This window comes from Protopterus annectens, chromosome 11.part0 (genome assembly GCF_019279795.1).
Source record: "Protopterus annectens isolate FY-2018-M chromosome 11.part0, PAN1.0, whole genome shotgun sequence".
NCBI lineage: Eukaryota > Metazoa > Chordata > Ceratodontiformes > Protopteridae > Protopterus > Protopterus annectens.
In genome coordinates, this window is record NC_056745.1 from 815,100,769 (window position 1) to 815,126,921 (window position 26,153).

The 26,153-nt window shown below is 36.5% G+C and overlaps 1 protein-coding gene across 1 annotated transcript in view; it reads right to left on the reverse strand.

The window, feature by feature from the left end:
- PIK3C2G (phosphatidylinositol-4-phosphate 3-kinase catalytic subunit type 2 gamma) overlaps positions 1–26,153 on the reverse strand; it is a 1,120,359-nt gene that overhangs the window by 737,337 nt on the left and 356,869 nt on the right. The window contains exon 10 of the mRNA XM_044087254.1: positions 18,839–18,931. Coding sequence (XP_043943189.1) covers positions 18,839–18,931 — 93 coding nt within the window. The remainder of the gene's footprint in view (positions 1–18,838; positions 18,932–26,153) is intronic.

Sequence of the window (26,153 nt, forward strand, 5' to 3'; positions counted from 1 at the left end):
TTAGATGATTTAGTTATAGTCTCACCCTCAGGCCATTGATTACAAAAAGCAATGAGTTTTATAGCTGGAGTTGAAAAAGGAACATGGAGGCATAAAGTAGAACACATTTCCATTTATTTACTGAATACAGGCACCAACAATCTAACAACACAAAGTAAGTGGTATATACTGTGTAATCTATTTGGAAAAACAAAGGGTAGTGAACAACTTGGCAAGTGGTCCTTCCTGGTTGGGGGGGGGTGTCAGAATGATTTTCTTGCACAGGGTAGACATGTATCAGACTAGTTAAGGTTAATACACATCAATGCTCTTCAGGGAACCTTGCTTATATAGCCCAGTGTTGCCAGAGATTTGTGATACAAGATTAAGCTTAAAAAGACCGTTGTAGCTGTTAGCCAAGAAAACACCTATGAACCAGTGATAAAAATCTCTGTGAAAACATTCACAGGTGTATGTCTTGTGGCAAAGCTCTTGCGATTTCAGGGACAGGGACTGCTGCAATGTCCACAGGGTCTGAAAGGAAATAAAAAGTGAAAAAAAGGCACTATTATATTGAAGTTTTATACGGAGGCAAAAAGGTCAATATACATGCAGCTAGCATTCCTACAGATAAAGGAAGGAGCACAGTCTAAATAAGAGAAGTTGAGCTAATCTAAGAGTAGAGACATTGTGATAAAGTTTATGAATGTAATATCAAAATAGGTTTAGCACGAGGTGTAGTTACAGAGAACTGCAGTGATTCACTGTATAGAGCTATGCACAGCAAATTCATGGAATATAGGGGGTGGAGCCTAGATGGCTAACTGAGAGCAGTGAATTTTAAGAGCTCCATAAACTAGTATAATAATATAGAAAAATGTTATTATTTTCAAGTTTAAAACATCAGAAATCTATAGATAAACTACTAAACTACATAAATATAAATTTTGGTGGAGATAAAAAACATTTTCCTGTCAATTAACTTGGAGATATATTGAGTCTCTGAATATGAACAACTCAAGGAATTCTCATCCAGATGCAGCTTTGAAAAAAGAACTGTAATTGATGACATCTACCTTACAGGAACTATCTTTGAAGATGGATGGCTTTAAAAATGACTTAGAAAACCTCAAATTAAATTCTCAAAAACAGACTTGTACTCTTAAGGAACAATTATAGCAACACCATACAAAAATAACAAATATAGAGACTTCTCTAAATGACATTGAAGGGAAACTCAAAGAGGAAGAATTCAAAAAGAATTTCTGCTTAAACAGAATACTCGCCTGATTAACAAAATAGATGGCTTAGAAGACAGGGAAAGGAGAAACAACATAAGGATCTTTGGTATGCCTGAAAACACTGAAGGAGAACACATTATTTCATTCTTAACAACCTGGATTCCTGAATTTTTAGACTTGAAAGAGTAACTTTCATTTGGGATTGAAAGGGCACATAGAACACAGAGAAAACCTGCTTCTAACTCAACAAATACTCCACCTAGATCCATAGTTATAAAATTTCTTTCATTTCTGGACAATGAACTAATATTAAAATATGCTTGGAGAAAATCACCCTTAAAATACAATCAAAGCTTGATAAGGTTTGATAATGATTATTCTTCCAGAATACTAGAACAAAGGAAAAACGTCTGGCCAATAATAACACTGTTGAAACAAAGCCAAGATAAAAATAGTTTTTGCCAATGAGATGAGACCTTTAATGACTTAGAAGAAGCTACTATATTCATCAAAAACAACATAGCATCTATCCCAGAAGAAATGGAATGGATGGGTCCTACTCTTAAAAGAATAAAAGAAACAAATTCTTCGACTGATGCTAGAAAGAAGAAACAAAAAAATGATTCCAAGATAGCTGTCCCAAAAAAATAACTCATTACAATTACATCTCTCAAAGTATCAACTGATATGGACATCACTTGTCATCTGTTTTTACTTAAAAAAAGGAAGGCATCTTAAACAGCTGAGAAACAGTAATGATTTATTCAGAATGTTCAAAGAGTCCAATAATTCTTCACAACCAAAGGTAGGTCAAGATGGGTTAGTGTTTACATTTTATATATATAAGTCAAACAAAGCAACATATAATACAAACATAGAAGTTTCTATTCCCCTACTTGAACTCAATACTTATCTTGTCCATTTTTCATTGATTTTTACTTATAATAATTTAAGTCATTAATTAACCAATTCTACAAGGTATCATTCATCAGAGTTCAGACTGAAATGTAACAAATTAACATCATGTATAATAGCAGTAACAGTAGAGTGTTTTGAAAAAAAAATGCTGTCATGGAGACTAATGCCTTCTTCAGTTAAAGTATGATTTAGAAATGTCATGTATATCCTGGTTAAATAATAGTAGCAAGTTCTTAGTACAAATGTCATCATTATTTGGTCTAAATATAGTTAATATCAATTATGGGAGGTATCACAGCTACAATTTCTCCAAAGCCATCTTCATGTTTCTTAAGACAGAAGTGACAAACTTCACGACACCCATGCAGATGGACAATAGCGGTACGACTGCTGAATCCTACACAAATGCACTTTATAGGCACTTACACAAGTGCATGGATTGTGCTATCCCTAACAGAACCAAGATGCTATCCTCCAAAAAAAGGAAGCCAATCTGGTGGTCCCCTGCCATAAACAAACTCTACAACAGAAGAAAGAAACTGCTGCAAAAAAGAGTAACAGCCCATGATTGGAGGAACTCTCTGGTCAGCCTGAGTAAGAAGCTGAGATCCCTCATAAAATCCTCCAAAGCTAGTTATGAAAACAAAATCGCCACTGTTTCTAAAGACAACCACAAAGCATTCTATAGCTATGTCAAGAATCTCAATGGCAGCACTCAGATCTGCTCTGAGTTACAGCACAATGGCACTAAATATACAGACCCAACTGATATTGCCAACATCCTAGCAGATAGGTTCATTGCTAAATCACCCCCTAAAGGGCCCATCTATGTACTGGAAGAATGCAAAGTTCCTGTAATCACGGCTGCACAGGTCAAAACCACACTCTCCAAAGCCAAGAACACAGCATCCATGGGACCTGACAACATCCCAGACTGCGTTTTACATGAACTATAGAATGAACTGGCACCCCAACTAAGTACCATGTTAAGTCATAGCCTCACCTTAGAGTTTTTACACACTGAATGGCACACAGTGATGGTTATTCCACTCCACAAAGGGGGATCCACCATAGACCCTGGGAACTACTGCCCCATTAGCCTGAAGAGCCTGGCCTGCAAGGCCATGGAACGTATCATCATGGAACTTATAAACAAAGACATTGGTAATCTCCAAACTCTGGACCCCACCCAGTTTGGGTTTGTAAAAGGCAGATCATGTCTCCTAAACCTGATAGACTTCTTTGAAGCAGTCACCAAAGCCATAGATGAGGGTAAGGTGGTTCACACAGCCTATCTAGATCTTGCCAAGACTTTCGACACCATCCCTCACTCTGGAATTATAGATAAACTCACTAAACTAGGTATAAATCCCTATGTCGCAAGATGGTTTGCCAACTGGCTCACTGACAGAACCCACACCGTGAAAGTAGCAGACTCCAAATCTGACTTCAGACCAGAAATAAGTGGAGTACCACATGGTTCAGTCCTGGGTCCTCTCCTGTTTGGTATTTACTTCTCTGAAGTACAGGCTAACATAGAAGGTCTTTGGCTAATGAAGTTTGCAGATGACTGCAAACTAGAAGCCATGATCAAAACTCCTAACAATGTGGACATCCTACAAAAGGGCCTCACTGAGACCAATGCCTGGTGTCAAAGCCATGGGCTCAAGCTCAATGCCAAAAATTGCATTGTCATCTCTTTTGGTAAAAACTCTGTACCCGTGAACTACCATATAGGCAGTAGTCTACTTAACACCGAAAGTGTGATAAAGAGACCTTGGGGCACAGATGGACAGTAGTCTCTCCATTGATAATCACATCACCACAGTAGTCAGGAAATTCTTCTACATGGTACACCTCATCACAAAAAGTTTCTCATCCAGGAAAAAAGAGGTCATTGTTCCCCTCTACTCGTCACTCGTTAGACCCATTATAGAGTACAAAGCCCGGTTTGGTATGTACCTTACAAGAAATCTACAACACTGAAAAGGCTGCAGAAATACATCACAAAGGGGATTACCAGCCTCAAACAGATGCCCTACATAGACCGTCTCAAAAAACTCCAGCTTTACTCCATCGCATATCGGCTACTCAGAGGCGATCTTTGCCTAACATACAAAACTATGTCAAACCAAGAGCTGTTGGACATGCTCCACTTAAAGAAATTCCAATCCCTCCAAGCTACATGCTCTTGGGACCTAAACCATATCACCACAATAAACAGAACATGCTAGAGTGATAGATTCCTGTCCCAGAGACTTACCATACTCTGGAACAAATTAGCTATCTATATCAAACAAAGCTCCTTATTAGCACTCTTTAAGAAAAATATTGATGATTGGTTGGGAAATAGGAAATTCACCCCAGGGATCACTTTTGTGGCTCTGCTCGACAGGGGCACAGGTAAATAATTTTCTTGGGTGGCAAAAGTCAGGATACCTTTTTGGCTAGGCTTATATAGGCCCTAGGACCAATAGCCTAGTACCTACCTATGAACCTATAAACGAGTGCTGTTTGATTGATCCTGATATGGTGGGTATGGATGCAGCTGTGTCTGGCAGCTAGTACAACTGTCATTATTATTCTGTCTAAACATAGTTAATGTCAATTATGGCAGACATCATAGCTTTAAGTGCTGTTTGTTCAGTCCTGGTATGGTGTGTGTGGATGCAGCCCTGTCTGTGAGCTAGTGCAAATGTCATTATTATTTTCTCTAAACATAATTAATATCAATTACGGCAGGTATCATAGCTTCAAGTGCTGTTTGATTAAGCCTGACATCGTGTATGTGGATGCAGCTGTGTTTGACAGCTGTTATGTGTTGCCATTTTCATCTCTGGGAGGCTGTTGATTGCGGCTTGTGATCGAGGTTTGCTGATGCTTGTGTGTTGGGAACAGACATTTGGTGTTTTGGGCTGGATCCAGGGGAAGGTGGTGGATGGAGATGTGATTTGGGATATTTTGGCAGAGAGTGTTTGTTTGTGCATCTGCTGAGTGAGAAGTGGGAGGTCTGGAGGAGTGTGTTGTCTCTTGTTGTGGCGGCTTGTTGGGAGTTTTTTTTTTTTTTTTGATCTGTTTGCTCTCTGTTCTTTTTCTGGCTGCTGTGTCACTGAAAGGGAGGGAATTTAGGCTTGAAGTTACAGTGAAGTGAAGCTTTGCTTCAGGTGCATCATGAGTCTCTGGTATGCAGTACACAGACACATTAACAGAAACAGATGCTCCCAAGTTGCTATGGTAACAGAGACAGAGTGACGATAATGCTTAATGGCTCTGAGGAGTTTCCACGATGATTCTCGGCAATGAGGTTTTTGTTTGTAAAAAAATATATATACTAAAAGGGCTGTTTTAAACCCAGTGGCGGCTGGTGATTTCAAATCAAAGGGGGGCTGCAGGAGACAGCTGAATGGGTGGGGTCAATGGGAATGGGTGTGGCCAACTAGAAAGGGCAGGGGCTATGATCAAAACCACAAAAACTGTAACTTTAATTAAATACGCTGCCCTGGGTGCCAAACCATCATTATGAGAGTCCAATCAAGAAAAAAGGAAAGTGTAGAAGAAAAAAAAATTTCAATCCATTGGCTGCATGGCAGCTTACTTAATATCTAGATGGAAACAAAAAGGTTGTGAGGCATGAAAAAATAAATTACTTTTTAAATACATTACTGGAATGCCAGTTAAAATCAAGTATAAAAAAACAAGCAGCACTCAACTCAAACCACTTCTGCTTGCACTGCGGTTCTAATTATAATTTATATTCAGCTTTATTAAAGTACCAAGTAACATTCTAAAAGTAGCAATCTCTATGATACCCCCACTTGTAAAAATGTTTATCCAAAAAAGACCTTCTGCCTGACAACTATCTACTTGTTTAATGGGGAAAACATGATCAAAGTAAAAAATGAAAATCAAACAGGAAACAAGCTCAAGATACATTGCTTAAAGGATTACTGCACAGGATATGGACCACACATGATAGATTGGCATTCTGTTTAGTTTGTAGGTAAAACCTGTAATGAACTCTTAAAATAATGTAATTCTGTCCTTTATTACAAATACTGTCATATGCATTTCAATACCCAAGGCTTATATGTTATCTAGTTATGTAAGTATTCGCTGCATGGCAACAAAAGAAAGGCTTTCAATGTTGGCAATTCGTTAACAGTATGCTTATTAAAACTTACTTGCATCTTACAATCTCAGACAAGCTTACCAGATGGTCGTTAAAGCATTGCTACTTAAACACAGAGCAACAGACACTTTCTGAATAATAAGCATAAATCAACAGTATAAAAATATGACAGAAACTAGAACATTCTGCAAAATCAAGGACAGATGAAAAGCCATTGTAGTACTTGTGTCTACCTTGGATGGGGGGGATAGTTTGCACATTTACACTGCATAACTGTTCCTTGCCTTGCTTGGACACATCCAGAGTCACTACATAGGGGAGTGGGGTTCAACAAGTATGTCACAATTTGAAATGTCTCTGGCTGACTGCGATGGCCCTGACACATTTGTCATACCTCTCAACCTCAGAGCAAGAAATCTGGACAAAGTCATACATAGAAGTGGGACAAAGGCCCAAAAATAAGGACAATTTTTAAATATTGCTCTTACAAACTTAGAAAGATAATAGAATAGTAGGTCTTGCATTAGTATGAATTTTCTGAAGGGTATGAAATCTGAAACTGAAATGTCTGTCATTATTTTCTAACTTCAGACTTTAATGATTTGCCACTAATTTGCCAAAAAAACACAATTTAAAAATGGACCAAAAATGTGATTCAAAAATATAAAATAGCCACACAATACAGCTGACAAAATAAAATAATCTACATGCATTTCTGAAATAAAAGCAATGTATAACTGATTATTACAGTTATTTATTAATTATAAACCCTCCATGTTTTCTTCCAAAATTGCCATTTTGCAGAGAGATTATTAGGGGAAGAGCAACATTCTGAGCCAAAATTGGGTACAGTTGAGAGGTTTGGATATGCCTAATTCTATAAAGCAATTTATTTGCATGTACCTCTCAACCTGTTAATGCAGGAAATCTGGACAAGGCCAAATATATTGGAGGAACATATAAACAGTACTAAAAATTGCTCTTGTATAAACTGAGACAGTTGATAGAATAACAGATCTTGCTTTAGCATGCATTTTTCTGAAGGTTATGAAGTCTGAAACTCAGTTATTTGTCATTATTTAGTGACTTCATTCCTAAATGATTTGACAGAAAACCACAAATTTTATGAGGAACAAACCAAAAATAAGAAGCAAAAATCTCTTCATTCTGCAAAAATCTGGACAGTTGAGAGGTATAGTTCAGCCGGGGCTGTCTGAGTTTGCTGCCCTCCTCCCTCACAAAATCATGGTCGAATGGAGCTTCCCCCCCTACAGCCATTCCAATGAACCATTACTTGGCTATTTTACCCCATTTACCATAAACACTAACCGGGAAAAGCCGACAAACAAAAACCATAAACATTAATCTGCATACTGCCTTACTTCTGCGATGATTTGGACTTCATTTGAAAGTTTTATTTTGAATTTTACAGTGCAAACACTAATAGATATCATATCTGCTAAACAAAGCAATGCAGTCTCACAATGAAAACAGACTTAGCATTAAAACTTCTCTGCACTTGAAAACTCACATTCACTGAAACAGCATTGAAACCCACATTCAAAGAAAATACATTTTGACAGTGGCAGATTAACTTTTGGTTTGGGCTGTTTTCAAATCACAGGCCCCTTGCACACAAAACATACACATGCTCTTTCATACACCTTCCTGATTGTATTAAAGTATATTCCTTGTACAATACAGTACAGTTTTAGACGGTGTTTTAAATTTGTTTTGAATTTTTTCCAGTAAACAATGAAACAAAATGCATGCACCAGTAATGACAAAACTTCCCACTTCAAAACATTTCCATCATAAAAGTCTACTCAAACTTCTACAGTCCACCAGTATCAGTACATATACACAATCTCTGAAGTAAAAGTCATCTAAATAATTCCACATTAAAGAGATCTGTAACTAATGAAGAGGCTGTTCCTAGCAAACAACTTTGTATTTCATTGTTTCATCTACAAATAAAGTGCCGGTTACCCTTGAGGAATAAATTGCCTATCTTTCACTAATTAAATGATAAGCTAGCAATATTGCAATAGGGAATGGATGGCAAACTGATAACAGGTTCATAGTTACTAGGTATCTTCGCCAAAAAGGAGTGCAGCATCCACCCTCTTTGCAAAGTACAGTATCAGCAATGCATCAATCTACTGTGGGAGTAGAACCCACAGCCTTCTGCATCAAAAGCAAGTATGCTACCTGTTGTGTTATTAACAAAGCAAGCAGAGTCAGCATAAGCAGCACTAAACTTTTGCTCCCCTGCAGCTCTCAGCTTCATGTAAAATCTGCTCACTCAGCTGTATCTCTGAACTTTGCAGCACAAAGAAATCTGGAAAAAGCCAAAGTTTATTGTGGCGGGACCAAAGCCCAAAAACCAGTGACACATTTTAAACATTGTTTGTATAATGTTGGAAAGTTGCTAGAATAAAATGTGTTACCACCATACATTTCACTGCCAAGCCTTAAACCCAGGACCCTGTGCAAAACAGTCAGAGCAACATACCACTATGCCACATCAGCTGTTTTGTGAAAGATGAAGACGGAAACTTAAATGGCTACCATTTAGTGAATTCAGTTCTTACCATAGCAGAGCTGTCAACCTCTTAGCACAAAACACCTGAACAAAGCCAATAATGGGTGAATATAGCCCCCAAACATTCAGTGAAGTCAGTTCTCACCATAGCTCTCAATCTCTTAGCAAAAAAAACATCTGGACAAAGCCAGTAATGGGGGAATATAGCCCCTAAACATATTCAGTGAATTCAGTTCTTACCATAGCTCTCAACCTTAGCATAAAAAATCTGGATGAAGCCAATAATGGGGGAATACAATCCCAAAAATAGGGACAAATTTAAAATATCCATCTTATACACTTAGAAAATTGCTAGACTAAAAGCTTTTGTGTTACCATGCACTTTCTGAACTTGATATTCAAATGCATGTCATTTTTAACATTTGTTAACCAGGAAAGTCTGACTTGGAACAAAAGCTAATTTTTAGCAGAGGCCCAGGGAGCAACACTCCAGAAAGACACATGTCTTTGTAAGATAGGAGGACACTAGAGGAAACAAACACAGGGAGGGCATACAGACTCCACAGAAAAGGTAAGGCACCCCAGCCAAGAATCAAACCAGAGAACCTGTAGCTGTCAGGCAACAATGCTACCACTGCACCAATGCACTACCAGCTTTGCAAGCACACAAATACAGAAACCACAGATTTTATGAGGAATAGAACAAGCATGAGGGAAAAATCTGCAATGTTTTTACAAATGGTGGTGGGTAAGGAATTCAGGCTCCTGCCACCTGGGCTCAAGTTACAGGGTTCAAGCCTTATTCTCTACCCACCACCATGTAGCAACTGGGGCATTTCACACACACACACACACACACACACACACACACACACACACACACACACACACACACACAAACACTCTTCCATAAAACATGAATCCACAACCTGTCCTCCACAAAACGCGAATCCTCTGCAGCTATGTCCACAAAATGGCTGCCGATCCATGAATCCCCTGGCCCACGCATTGGTCTCCCTCCACAAAACGGCTGCCCGCACATGGGTCTCCCATGAGAGTAGTAGGCTGGAGCCTCCATCCTGCGGGTGATGCAGTCCGGTGACCTTTCGGTCTGTGCGGTCATCACCGCACAGACCTCTGGGCTGGAAGGGTGGAGTTTCCTGCCTTTCCTGTCTGGACTGCCTAACAGAGCAGTCTGGAGCTTGGGAATGAGCACGCATGTGTGCATGGAGTTCTCAGGAACCATGCACGCATGCGTGGAGTCTGTGAATTTTTTTTTTTAATTTTATTTTTCAATGTTATTGTACAGGTAGGGGGCTGCAGTCCTGCAGTCCTATAGCATGAGTTGCATGAGCCGCCCCTGTTTAAACCACATGTACACATATTGATAGTCTCCCAACACTCCGTTTAGCTCATTAAATTAATTCTTGATTAAAAAAAAAAGACACAATAGTTATGTAATGTATCTTCTTTTGGCTTTTTCCCAGTTAGGGGCCACCACAGTGGATCACCTGTCCGCTCATGATTGGCAGTGGAGCTTTTATGGTGTCAAGTTGCCAGCTCAGCACCCAATCTTCCACAGAAGGCACACACACACACACACACACACACACACACACACACACACACACACACACACACACACACACACACACACACGCCTAGGGCCAATTTAGAGTGTCCAATCCACCTACCAGCATGTCTTTGGGATGTGGTAGGAAACTGGAGCAAACCCATGCGACCACAGGGAGGACAAGAAGACTACACACAGAAGGCACTCCAGCTGAGAGTCGAACCGGAGAACCTCTTGCTGTGAGGCGACAACACTAACCGCTGCACCACCATGGCCACCCAGTTATATAATGTATGATTTTAGCAAATCTAGACATAAAATATATAATCGTCATATAAGATGAAGAAGTCTGCTGAATTTAGATATTAAAGACCAGATTTAATAACATGGGCTTGTGTATAATAACACTACTGTCTTAACTTGTCATAAATTACATACACTACACTGAATATCAAGGGGAAGCATGATGATTTTGTTATATAAGTAAATATGCATAACAAGTCATGTAATTGCTTTAACTTGAATTGCAGTTTTTGTAACCCATCTTGAACATATATAACACTTAAATGGTTAACAAGGTAACTAATGTTTTATACATGACATCAAACTAACAAAGTTGTTCAAAAGAAACAACAGAATGCCTGAACTTGAAATGTCACAGAATGTAACAATCATATTCTGAACAAATAGTATTAAATTGACAATAGACAGTTTAATACCATGGGCTTGAGTACGATAACACTACTGATTTAACTTGTCATAAATGACATACACTATTGAACATCAAGGGGAAGCATGATGATTTTCTCATATAAGTAAATGTGCATAACAAGTCATGTAATTGCTTTAACTTGAATTGTGGTTTTGTAACACATCTTGACAGAATGCCTGAACTTGAAATGTCACAGAAAGTAACAATCATATTCTGAACAAATAGTATTAAATTGACAATAGACAGTTTAATACCATGGGCTTGAGTACGATAACACTACTGATTTAACTTGTCATAAATGACATACACTATTGAACATCAAGGGGAAGCATGATGATTTTCTCATATAAGTAAATGTGCATAACAAGTCATGTAATTGCTTTAACTTGAATTGTGGTTTTGTAACACATCTTGACCATACATAATACTTAAGCTGTTACCAGGGTAACTAATGCTTTACACATGACTTCAAACTGACATAATTGTTCAAGGGAAACAATAGAAGCATGAACTATGAATGTCACAGAATGTAACAATCACATTTTGAACAAATAGTATTAAATTGACAATAATCACTCAGTTTAATATTTGCTGATTATACAAAATAGAATTTTGCCATTTAAATCTTAAAACTTTTGGTATATGCCATAAAATGGCAATTTATGAATATGGAAAGGGAACTTGTAATCATTAATCTCAATAAGTGAATTTGTTTTTAACCTATAATTTCACTCATTTTATAATAAGAAATGACAGATATGAAAATCCTTATGTGTAGGAAATGGGGGTAAGAGGGATGCACTGATAATTAAATGCACTAACATTCATCAATGTTTAGATAAAACAAACTTGATGCTTTAAGTAAGTTAGCAACAAACAACATGATTACTTAAATGCTGGTAAACAATGAAATATAAATTCTGATATAGCCAGTAAAATGTATTATAAACATTAGGTATAAATATTACCATCAGTTTATATTAAGTAATAAGTTTTGAAAGACTTCATCAATAAGGGTGAATATGTTAAATAACTGCATGCTATAATCTTTTACTGAGGTTTTATATATGATACATCCTACTTTACTATGATGGAATTGCTTGTCTATCTTTCATGTAAATATTAATTGCTTATACAATAAGTAGACATTTATATTGTATTATAATTCTGTCTAATCTACAATACTTTACTATGATGGAATTGCTTGTCATCTATCTTTCATGTAAATATTAATTGCTTATACAATAAGTAGACATTTATATTGTATTAGAATTCTGTCTAATCTACAACAGTACTATATTTGCTCAAAATAATATAACTATTGCTTATCCCTATTACAAATATTCTCCATATGATAATTCAATTTATGGAGCTCAGATGTTCTGGATTGTCAAGGTATGAGTGATAATCTGATGGACTTAGGTTTATCCATCAGATTAGGAATGATTTTCATTCCATGGCTAGTGGTTTACTTACATTCATTAATTTATATTTGTTGTTTCACAAAAACATTTTAGCATGCCTGACCAAAACATTACTTTATTGGTAAACACTCAAAGTATAAAACTGATAATTTCCTTTAAAAGCTCAAACATATACTTTATAGTTATCAGAGGAAAATGTTTAATAGTCAAAATAAAACAAAAAATGCAGTCTAAATAACCTAAGATTGATTTATTGTACTATCTTTAAATACCAATGGCTTAAGCAATCTTAGGAAGAGATCACATCTACTGAAATATTTAAAGCTGAACAAAGCGCACAATGTCTTCCTTCAAGAAACTCATTTCAAAACAAATGACAATTACAAATGGAATCCTAAGGAATATATGATATTGGCGCAATCCACTTATAAGACAAAGACAAAAGGGGTAACAATTTTATGGAAAACAAATGTGATTAACCCAGAAATCATTTATAAGTAAGAAGATAAAGAAGGCCTTATGGCATTATTAATAGTTAAATATAATAACAGAATATGGAACCTAGTCAATCTATACTGGTTTCCAGGCATTGGATCAGGAACTGTTAAAAACATTTGGATTTCATTTCTAATAATTATAAAGGCAACTTAATATTAGGAAGAGATTTTTAACTGTATATTTGATATTTCTGAAACTAGAAATAAAAGACTGCTAAGTACATCTACTGTATGAAAAGCTTTAAACAAGTGGGTAGAGTCATTTCATCTTGTAGATACTTTCATATTTAAAGAAGATAAATCTTTGTTGTTTTCCCATCAAGATCACAGATTTTGTACACAAACTAGAATAGATAAAATATTTGCTGCCCATGAATTACACTCTAAAATCATTAATTTCTCAATCACTCTCTGCCCCTTTTCAGACCACAATTCATTGATACTAAAACTTCAAAATGGGTACAAACCATTAATCTTTAACTCCAGAATTCCAGCATATATAACTAAAATTAAAGAGTTCAAACCCTGGCTATTATCTGAATTACAGCCTGTCTTAGATATTAATTACTCCACAGAGCTAAATAAAATAATAATATGGGACTCATTAAAAGCTTACATATATGGTAAAACCATAACCTGGTATAAAAAAAATCAGAGAATGGGATTCTGAATTATTAGATGCACAATCCAAACTTTTGTCAGTAAAAGCTGAAAAAAATCAAAATCATTTGGAGATGAAAAAGAAAGTAGAAGTGTTAAACAATAAATACAATTAAATTTTAACACATGAAACTAGTTTAGCTTTAGAAAAACTAAACATTAATACTTTGGGCACTTCTCCTAAATATCTACATAATTTATCCACAAGAATTAAAATACAACCAAAAGCTAATAACATTAAAAGTATCTTCCATGAAAAGAAAGGAAAATGTCTCGGATATAGGTGACATTCTTGATGCATATAGAAATCACTATATGGAACATTTCCAAAAAGAAAATATACATATCAATCAATTAAATCTAGATGAAAAATGTTCTAATATAAAAGAAATACCAGAAAAATTAAAACTAGATCTGCAAGCACCCATATCCTGCAAAGAAATTACAGATACAATAAAAGAGGGTAAAATAATAAAGCTCCAGGTATAGATGGCATAATTATGGAAATATATAAACTTTTTCCTTCAAAGGTACTATCCCTCTTTCATAAAACTCTATTAGAAATTAATTCACAAGCTTTAATACCACCTTCTTGGAGATATTCCTTAATCACACCAATCCTAAAGGAAAACAAATCCCCAAACCTCTGTACCTCATATAGACCTATATCATTATTAAATAATGACTATAAAATATTTATGACAACATTAACTAACAGAATGAAAATACCAATATCCAAAAGAATAAATAATGATCAGACTAGATTTATATATCAGAGACATATATGTGACAATATTAAAAGGATAATTTCTCTTATAGATTATATTAATAAAGAAAATAAAGAAACACTCATAATTGGCTTAGGTATAGAGAAAGCCTTTGATTCCCTAAATTGGGACTATTTATTCAAAATTCTGGTGTTATTTGAATTTCCTCCTTTGTTTGTTCATCTAGTAAAGAATATATATACAAATAATTTAGTGTATGTTAAGCTAGGTACTTTCATCTCTGAATCTATACATAAAACAAAGGGTACTAAACAAGGATTTCCCATGTCACCGATTCTATTTGCTTTGGCTATTGAAATATTAGCAGATTCAATATGTAACAGTACAAAAATCAAAGGAGTAGATGTTTATGAACAATACAATTCTAAAGTAATGTTCTTTGCTGATTACATATTATTAACATTATCCAATACAAAAGAGACATTAGAAAAATTAGATATTTTAATTGACACATTTTACAGGACTTCAGGACTCCATTTCAATAAATCAAAAGTTTTATTTTACTGAAGACCACAGCATTGTTGGAAATTAAAATTAAAGAATTAAGGGTTCATTTTAAGCCATTTATTAACAATCCATGGAAAAAAGTTTTATCATTAATTGACACTTTACAATAACTGAACAGATACACTCTAACTGGATTGTTACAACTATAAAGTAATTGTATATATTGAGCTCTGGTATAGTGTCAGGCTGATGTAGATAGTGTACATAGTTATTTAACATGTTATATACAAATACTATGGAATTTATTCAATTATATTTGAAAAAAAAAATTATTTGAGAAACAGAATGTAGTACTCTACTGCTAACCAAATTATAAATTCATCACCTAGTAGGCATACATCAACTTAATCTATTTATCAAAAATTCTGTATACACAAAAATTTCAGCAACTGATATCACATACATGAACACATACTTGGGAAGGGGCACAGGCTCAGCATACATACAGCTCATCCTACAAACACAATACATGATAAGGTCTTTTCATTATTGTTATGAAAATATCAAGAAAGGGCGTACATTAAGATTATAAAAATATATAGTCAAATCATATCAAATGACAACATTGTTAAAAACCTAAAGACAATGGCAGTCAACTGTTTACAATTTGACCAGCGAAGAGCTACCAAAGTCAGCAAAGCATGTCCTGTGCTCAGTCTATTTCTGAAGGGCATGTTATGTCACACCAAAGAGATAACTACCCCACTCAAAACTATAACCCAGAAATATACAAGGATTATATTGACAAAAATTATAGGGGTGGGCAGTTTAAAATACTCTGAAAGGTTTTAGGAACAATTATGTTCTGTTTCTTAGAAGTTACTAAAAGGTTCACTCTTACTGTGAATAAGGCAAAATATGATCCAGTTCTACTTGAAAGCAAATGTCTAGAACTTAGTTCTAGTGGTGCAAGCAGCAGATCATGGCATACAACATTAAACATAAATATTAATAAGAGAAATAAAGCAATAAATATATAATATATATTTTGTGAAATTCATGAATTATACAATAAGCTTCTACAAAATGTGAAAAAGTAATTTAACAAAACTATTTATATATTTATGTAGATGGGGCTCCATCAAAAGATTGAAAGTTCAAAAGACTGAAAAACAAAATATCTAAAACTCTTAAGTATTGAAAACATTTTTAATACAGAGGACAAGCCCCCCTGCATCCCCTGCACCACTTGCTAATTATATATTCCAACTCCCAGATTGCAGAACAGTGGAGAAGGAACAAATTCTCATTTTCAGTATTGAGTTTTTATAGTTTGGATTTCAGTCTTTTAAACTTTAGACCTTATGGCATAGACCCATATATGGATTTATATTAAAAGTTTGACACACAAAATATTAAATCTCATAAAACTGAAATAAAAAACAAAAAAAAGCAAACAAAAAAATAAAATAAAACAAAACTTTACATACATGGGGCAACTCCCCATCTCCCATGAAGGGGGCTGTGCCCCAATATGCTCTGCATCTTTTACATGCTAACTCCAAGACCACATTACACTTTGGAAAGGGCAAATTTCCTATCACCAGAAATGCCAACAACTAGCAAAAAATCCAGTTTGATGTTCCAACATTCAACCAATGAATGCTCAGTATTACATCTTTCCATCTAACAAATGACTCTCACACACACATGTACACATATATATATATATGTATATATATGTATATATATATATATATATATATATATATATATATACAAATATACTTACAAATATATATATATATATATATATATATGTGTGTGTGTGTGTGTGTGTATAATGGATAGATGGAGAGCTCTTTCTCTAGGAATATATATATATATATATATATATATATATATATATATATATATATATATATATATATATATATATATATATATATATACACACACACATATACAGAGAGAGAGCGATAGATGTGTGTGTGTGTGTGTGTGTGTGTGTGTGTGTGTGTGTGTGTGTGTGTGTGTGTGTGTGTGTGTGTGTGTGTGTGTGTGTGAGTGTGAGTGTGAGTGTGAGTGTGTGTGTGCGCATTTGACTGTGTTTGACATCTGGTTTGCCATCACACTTTAGTAAACCAAACTGATGGGCAACACTTGTGTGATATCATTATATTACTGGGGTTGGGAGATATGCCTTTTCGCCAGTATCTTGCATGCCTTTTCCCCAGCATTGTGAAATCTCAGAGATACAATATTTAAATAGCAGATGGTGTGAGGCAATTAATGAGACATCAAATATTTTCCATATCACTGCTTGAATATCTCAAATCCGCAGTGGTGGTGCTGCGGTAGCGTTGTCACCTCACGGCAAGACGTTGTCCCGTTCGATTCTCAGCTAGAGCATCTTCTGTGGAGACATGCAAGAATGGGCATACCTCCATTGAAGGTTGTGCATTAGGGCCGGCAACTCAGCACATAAAAATCAACTGCCAATCATTAGCGGACCGGAGTTCCGCTGTGGCGACCCCTGACCGGGAAAAGCCGAAAGACACAACTGCTTGAATATCTCATTTCAATGAATGCACACACTTCCTGGTATGGATGGATGCTCTGTCATCTTCGTACTGAAGCTGGAAGACTGGATATATCTCTGAAATTGACTGAACACTCTAAGGATAAGCTTAGATAAGATTACCACTATGCAATCTACCCATTTGAAGATTTCACATAAACCATTTTTTTCTCCAGGGAAATCTCTTCCATGTCAAGCTGTGCAATTCAAGGTTGTTAATAGAATATGTAATCAAAGCACTCAAGTGACTTGGAAGTCATTTTTTGCCTTGGATTGTAAGGCACTTTTTCCACTTTTTTGCAGATGGAGTTAGCTGCCAACATCAGGTGAGTCAAATATGTGTACTCTTGAGATGAGACAAATTTTAGGTTGCTGAGTATTTTGAGCTCATGGTTACAAGCTAGGCTAACATGCTAATGTCATCTTACCTGGAGATCCTGGAACCAATAATTTTCTAGAGTCTGAGATCTCTGTAGAATTTTGGGTATTCTACATCTGTTTAAAATGAGATTTAGTAATTTCTACTCTCAAAAAGCCAACTTTAAATGTTTGTGTGATGCAGAATTGCCTTATTAGCTCTTATATACCATTAATTGTTAAATTAGCTGAGAAAACTGTTATGTGTAAATCAATTCCCTTTTAAAATTCACTTGATCTGTCTAACAAAACAATTATTTTGCAGACACGTCACAGCACAGACAGTCCATGTTTGTGTATTTAATAGCCTCCTGTGGTATCACATCATCAATGATGTGATTATAACCAGGTCCTAGTTGATCATAGCTTTTGAAATTCAGACCACGGCATATTTTGGGAACATTTCAATACTCTGGAGCTTAATCTACTGTTTTTTATCAAGGTGTGAGATTAACATGAAATGATGAATCTGTCACTAGTTCTACCAATTCTACTATAGTAACTGATATCAGTAAAGGCTGAAATTTACCTTATCTAATCTACAAGATGGATTTGTACTACTGGACCACAGAAGAAAGGTCATCATTTATGAATAATCTAATTTACATTTTTGAATAAAATAAATGCCTGATCATTTTGGAACAATAATCTAAAGGAAGAAGTGATTTGAGAATATAAAACTGCTACACTAGTATTTGTTGCATCTGACATTGTAAATGACATTGCCTTATGGCAAGGTATAGGAGACTCTGAGCATAAGTCTAATGTCTACTAGGAATGTGTGTATGGATTTTTTTAAAACAAAAATAAAGCAGATTTACAATGATATATAACGGTGCTTTAAAAATGCCCTTTAGTTAGGATGCAGTTGAAAAAGACTGGTTATCGGGAAACTTTTAAACACACGGTCATAATACTAAGACTTACCTTCAGTATAACACTGATGTTTTTGCTCTGTAGATCAGCATTGAATAAGGAAATTTTCAGGGGAACTGTTTTGGAATGGAAGTAACTGCAATCCTTTAAAAAAAGGTGAAATATATGAATGCCTCATTTCTAAAAGGTAAACAAAGTCTTCACAGTATCTTTTCTCTGAATTTCTTTTTCCTAAAAACAATATGCAGTACAAATTATATTCCCATAATTTCTTATATTCTACAGCTAACCATATCCAGCAATATACATGGGTTAGAGGCTGTCGTACATTAGGTTATATTTTCTTACTGAAGGAGTTAATAAGCCTATCTAGTCTACATTTTAAGTGACTTAGAATTGTATCTCCCCTCTGTCTCTATCTTCCTTATTATTTCAACATTTGTTTCATGTTTTCTTAAATGGCTTTGTGGATTTGCTTTGAACCACATATTCTGGTAATCTAGTTCATATGCCTTTAAGACTGTCTCTGTGAGGAAGTAGTCAGTCTCCACAAGCTGCTCCCTATACCCCCTTCTTCAGTGTTTACTCTTCTGACCCATTCAGATCTCATTGGTATGATCTTGTGCACAATTATCACACTTCTCCATGTTACTTCTTGTCTCAAGCAAGAAGACCTCTTTTTCTTTTCTTGTCACTTTCCATTCGGTTCCTACTAGGAACCTGGCATCCTTTTCCTTGTATGAAACCCAGAATGCATTCAGTATTCAAGTAGTGATCTATCCAGAGCCTTGCAAAGTGGAATCATTACGGCTTTGCTGATGGACACCATTTTTCTAGAGTCAGTCAGTGTCCTTTTATCAAGGGCAACAATCATCATAACTCATTCTTTTAACACAGAATGATAGAAGCCTTCACCAAAAAACCCTCAACACTAAAAATACATAGATGGCTTTTTAGTGTGGGAGGCCCCATTGCACCTCTATATTGATGCATCTCTAAATATAAAACTCGCAGATAGCATGACAGTAGAGGTGATGAAAAACTTTCTTGCCTTTGGTATTCTACAGTCCCACTAATATAATTACATAGAATCACTGAAGCAATTAAACAGTGCAAAAGTAAGTGCCAGCATATCCTGACATCTCTGACTATGATAATTCTAAGATTACAAAGCAAGGGGGGGGATAAGAAGGAATGTCCATATCACCATTGTTCCTTGCACTCACCATATTAAATATGTATACACATTCCAAAAAAGTATTAAAACATATAGTATAGCATAGCCTACTTCTTCAATAAAACCAGTAAAAGAACAGCAAAGGGAAACCACAAAATATCCCATGCATTCTGTTCCCTGCCACCTCTGCCCTGTCACTGTGATCCTAGTGACCCAACATAGTTGCCATCAACACCTTCAATATCTGTTTCCTGCTACGTTGGCATTAATCCCACAACTCCCACTAATTATTTCACTCCAGGGTTGTTGTGGCTTAAATGTTTGTACTTGATTCAGACTGACACATTTCTGCCCAGTTGTTTATACTTTCCAAATCCTTTGCTTGACTGTTCATTCCATTCTTGGCTCCTACATTTATCTTTATGTCATCATCAAAGATGTTTATCCTCTTTTGTCTTTCTTGAGATACGTTAGAGACAAATAAACTGAAGAGTACTAGACCCAGAATGGATACCCACCATACTCTATTAATCCCTTTCTAAATTGATAACATTTTGTTTGGCATCATAGTCCAATGTATTCTGCAGTCCTTAGTCTGGATCCTACACCCATCAAGAGTTCCTATCAGCCTCTTTTGTGAGACCTAATTAAAAGGTTTGTTGAAGTCCAGTTACAATACATTTACAGGTTTTCCCTTCTTAAATTCACTTTTATCCAAGATATAAAACTGGATCAGAGCTGACTAACAGATCCTTCTTACTGTAAAGCAGCAACGTAGCTATGGGGGTTTCACACCAGGCGGCACTTTTTTAGGGGTGGCAGACATGCAAAGTAGTAATTTCTTTAAAAAAAAAAAAAAAAAAAAAAACACTTCTTAACACCATGGTGGCATCGTCTTCTCCTTTAAGGAGGATCATGTGTGCATCATAAGCACGCACACCACCGTGGATGTAAACTTGTCAAATCATTCCACACTTGTGCACAAAATTTAAATTACTGTGAGAGTGCAGAGTGCTGAAGAGTGTTTTTGCTTTTACTTGGAAGGTAGCAGGAGGGATTTGTCCTCTGATAATCATATATATGTAGGAATTTACAATACAGCATTTGTACCGCGGCAGGGCTACCCACCCAGCAGTATAAACCTTGGATGGAAATTATTTTTCACTGTTGAAGTGACACCTTAACCAGCTGATCCCATGTGCAAAAATGGGAAAAAGTGGTTGAGGATGGATGGATAACTGTTCCAGTAAGACAGAAGGTACATGTGTGGACCATCAATTGTTACAATAAGTTTACTCAAACAACTGAAATATGCTGGTGATAGGATCATTTATGCAAGAAAGTATCATTGGGTAAGGTACCTTCCTGAGAGCAAATCTTTTAGGAGAGGTACCGGTACCAATAAATCAATTGTCTGTGTTCCTTGCACTGCTGTCTCTTTTCCTGCACAGTACCTGTGTAGGTCTTATACTATGTAGGTAGGACATATGTAAGTGGAGGAAGGCTCTCGTCTAAGTTCTATAATGGTCTGTGCACTCTAATTCTTCATGCCAGAAGTCCCCACTGGAGTGTACATGTTTGTCTCAGGGAAATGTTGTGCTTTAGTCGGAATCATAGACATGTAAAATAATACAAGTATAAACTAATGAAAGAAGAACAAATGTATTTCACACACACACAAAATCCATAGAAACCAAAAATATGCATGAAATTCAAACAAATACAATGAGAGAAGGTAGCCTTACTGCTAAGTTACCTCTCTCTGAGTACCTACTCTTATGATAAGCAGCATACCTCTCAAGCATACCTCATTATAAATTACACTCCTCATTTTGAGTCTTAAAATGTCCATGTTCCTTATTGTTCCACATTGAAAGGGTCTATCACACATTCAGTGATAAGAATATTTTTCAGTGATATCCATTGGAAATAATACTGAATCATACTAATTCATCAAAAGAATGGTTAATAAGTATAAAGTAGCACGTTTTAATCATCCTGTGAGCTTCAAGTCGAAGCTGTTAGTATGTGTTCTACATTTTGCCCATTTGTTCCACATGAGAGGCACCATATTTTGCCCATTTGTTCCACATTATGAAAGGCAATGTTCAACATTCTGTTGATGGAAGGTTGAGAGCTATGATAAGCAGTTACAAAGCTATACTGCCTTCTTTGGGAAGGTTCAGTGCAGCAGGAAAACATACTTTCAGGTTAGCCTCTCAAGCAACATCCCAATGGGAGGAAAACAGTCACAGAATTCCTTGAACAGTCATAACAAATATATCCTGACTGTGAAACCAACTGTTTGCATTATGAGATGCTGAGGGCATAGGCCATCAAATGTATTTTTATTTAGTTATTGCCATTTGATTACCAGGAAAATCTGTCTGGGTAGGAGCCCATTTTCAGTGGAGGCCCCTGGGAGAAAAGCTCCACAGTATCAGTGGCGTAGCTGGGGGGAGGAGGGGTAAGAGGGGTCATCCACCCCGGGCTTTTACATGTTTACATTTACTTAATTTTAATGCTGTTCTTCTTTAAGAATGACTGTTACATGTTATGTTTACATTTACTTGTTTTTTAAGGCCATTCTTCTTTAAGAACAGACATGTAGTTAGTCTGGTCACATCATGTCTGTGCTTGTGCATTATAGCACAGACGCCCTTGCAATTTTAAATACAGTTGGAACCTGCTTTTAATAAGGGAATTTATTTGTGTATGTAGCTGTCGCTGCTTTAAGTAAGGGAATTTTTGTGTGCGTAGCTGCCATAGTTCATAGAGCCTACTTCAAGTAAGGGAGATTAGTGACTGCTGTAATTCACAGAACCTGCTTTTGCAGCAAGTAAGAGAATTTATTTGTGTGAATGCCATAGTAATTCACTGAGTCTGCTTCAAGCAACTTTAATTTTGTCTCTGTGGCTGCCATAATTCAGGTTCTGCTTCAGGTAAGTCTGTGTGTGTGTGTGTAATCAGGATTCCTTACTAATGGGATTCCCTACCATGAAGCCCTCTGTCCGGCCAGTTTACAAAAGTCTACCATTGCTTTAAGGTATGCTGAACGTCACCTGCACATTCCTTGCATAAGGTAGGGCATAAAGGTGATGTTTAGGCATACCATCCTTAGAACTTCTTTTCCACCAGTCCAGATGCTGCTTTAACTGCTGGTCTGTTGCATACATCCAGTTTTTTTTAACCATTTTTCTGTTTATTGGCTTTTCTGTGCTTACTCCTGCTTGCTGGCTCCTCAAAGTTGCAGATTAGTACCCAGTTGGGTTTTCGGTTACTTTTTCTGTTTGTCTAGTGCTGTTTGAGGTTAATGTCACCCAGGAAGGGTAAATGCCAGTGTGGGAGACTGACTCTCCATAATGACCGCCAGGATAAGTGTTTTTTTTGCCTTGGTGCTGCTCACGACTCTGCATCTTGTTCAATTTGTCAGGCGTTTGTCCCCAAAACTCTTTGTATTAGGCTTTCTTCCCTTTCCTTGTACCTTAAGAACCAGTGACTTAAGCTTCTTGCTGCGGGTACTATGGATGGAACTTCCTGCACCGAGGGTCAGCCATCTGAGAAGAAGAAGGTGCATAAGGTTAGACCAGAATCCAGCCTCTGCCAGGAGTTTCCCCTGAGGTTATTATGCACCCAGAGGCTCACCCAGTTGTTTTGTCAGATTCTTCTACCATGTCTGGGTTGGAGGCCGGTAGGGATCTGACAGGCAGCATGTCCGACGAGGCTTTGCAGATATCTATTTTGGGGGTTCAGAGGGAACCATGACTGACTGTTTCCGAGGGGTCTAGTGGGGTTCCACAGTTTCTCTTTAGGGAAGAAGTTCCTACAGCAGTCGTGGAATGCCGTCCTGAGTCTGAGCCTTCTCAGGTTTCCAGAATGGCTGTCCCTTTAAAAAAAAAACAGAAAACTAACTATGTTTCTTCTGCTTCTAGGAATCCACAAAGTGAGTGTCAGGCCTTTACTCAGGGGTTATTTAATGCTCTTACTTCTGCCAGATGGGTGTCTGAGTTGCAAGTCCTTATGGCTTGTCCACTTTTTTGATATTTCATTAGGACAGGGTGTCCTTGCGTACTAATCCTTCTTTCATGCCCAAGGTGGTTAATGATTTGTCACTTAATCAGTCTATTACTTTGCTTACTTTTTCCCCTCTCTGCAATCTGACAGTGAGAGGGTGCTGCATACCTTAGATGTGAATAAACAGCTCAGATTTTATTTGGACATAACTAAAGCTATCAAAAAGTCTGACAAGTTATTTGTTTCCTTTCATTCTAGGTCTTTAGGTTTGGCTGTTTCCAAGTGAAATATTTCCACTTGGATTTCCTTTTGTCACACTTTTCACGGTGACAACCTTCATTCTTCTATAAAGGCTCATTCCACTAGAGCTGTAGCTTCTTAAAGTGTTTTTTGCTAAGGTTTAGATGCTAATTCTATTCTTGAAGCTGCTACCTGGACTTCTGTGCATACCTTTACCAAACATTAGCAGTTAGAAGGTATCTCCAGAGCTAGAGCTGGTTTTGCTGCTGACATTCTTCATGGTTTCTTGCAGCGTTCTGCTGCTTCCTCCTCCCAGGTTTCTTCTTGAGTTTTGCACTCTCCCATTAGTAAGGAATACTGCAGCAGTGAATATAAGGACATAGTACAGTTGTTTAAAATCTTACCATGATGGTAGATGTCCTTGCCTTCACCGCTGCAGTATTCAATTCCTCCCTCCATCCCCCTGGTCTTTTTCCCTTCCTGGCTGTACAGATTCTCCTTGGACTGCTGTTCCTGCTGGGGCAATCTGTTCTGAGGATGGTATACCTGAATGTTACCTTTCTGCCCTGCCTTACACAAGGAGTGCACAGGTGATGTTCAGCATACCTTAAAGCAATGGTAGACTTTTGTAAACTACTAACAAACTTGCAAAAAAATAACTGCAAAAAATGCTGAAAAGTGACCACAGGTAGCAAGACAAATCCAAGGAACAAAATATAATCCACAGAGACAAGTTTTAATTCATAAAAACAAGTAGTGTAAGCACTTTCATCTTGCTTCTGTGAGCAAGACTTCATCAGACAAACAGAACTAATGCAAAAATGCAGCTATTTAAAGTGTCACATGCTGAATATCAATTAGCTTCTAAAAGCAAAAGTTACAGATATTTAAAAACATTTCAATATAAATACAAATGCTAAAAGAATAAGCATGAATAAATAAGCAAGCATGAATAAAACTGACCAAGAATGAACATGCACGTTGAGGATAACCTGATTTTAAAAATATTATAAAAAACTTTGTTTAAAAACTGTGCTAAATAATTACTTGAAGTGCAAGATAAGCAATTAATTTAAAAGAAGCAATTCATTTAAAAGAAATACCCACTAGTAAAATCAACTATTACCCAGCCTGTCAGTTAACTAATATAATACAAAAAATACAAAGATTATAAAAAAGTAATTCTAGTAAGGTCCAGTGATGTAAACAAACAACAAATGTACAGAAGAAATGATCAATTACCTCTGCAAACTCTTCAGTTTTAAAACACAAGACAAGGAACATAAATCATTTAGTCCTGGAGCACTGTAGGCATTCAATTTTATTTGCCATAATAATTCACACAGTTCTAGCTTAAATGTAAGCCCCCCCCCCCCACCCCCGGAATTAAATTCTGTGCATTTTCAGAATATTAAAATAGTCAGACCAGATAAAGGAGGTGGCCTTGTGTTTTTTGACAAATTTGATTATAGAGATCGTATGTTGAGATTGTTGAATGCTGACAATTATACATCAGCCTCATTGAATGAAATGAACACATCACAACAGAAAGCAAAGGTTTGTTTGAATGGCTTGTTCATAGAGTCTAGGATTTAATTGGGCCTGTATAATTATTTGTCATGCTTGGCCCCACTGATGCCTTTAATTTTTGGAATTCCGAAGGTTCACAAGAGCTTAGAGGATCCACCCCTCCAGCCTATTGTGAACGGCAGACATTCCATTACTTAACCCATTGCTAAGTACATCGACAGAGTTTTAAAGAAATTGGTTGAACATGTGGATCATATCTGCAAAGACTCTTGGTCCTTTCTAAGTAACGTCAATGGCCTCAAGTACAGAGATCACATTGTTTTCCTGACCATTGACGTTAAGGACCTGTATACCGTCATACCTGTGGATACAAGAATTGAATGGGTTTTCAATTTCATGATGTAT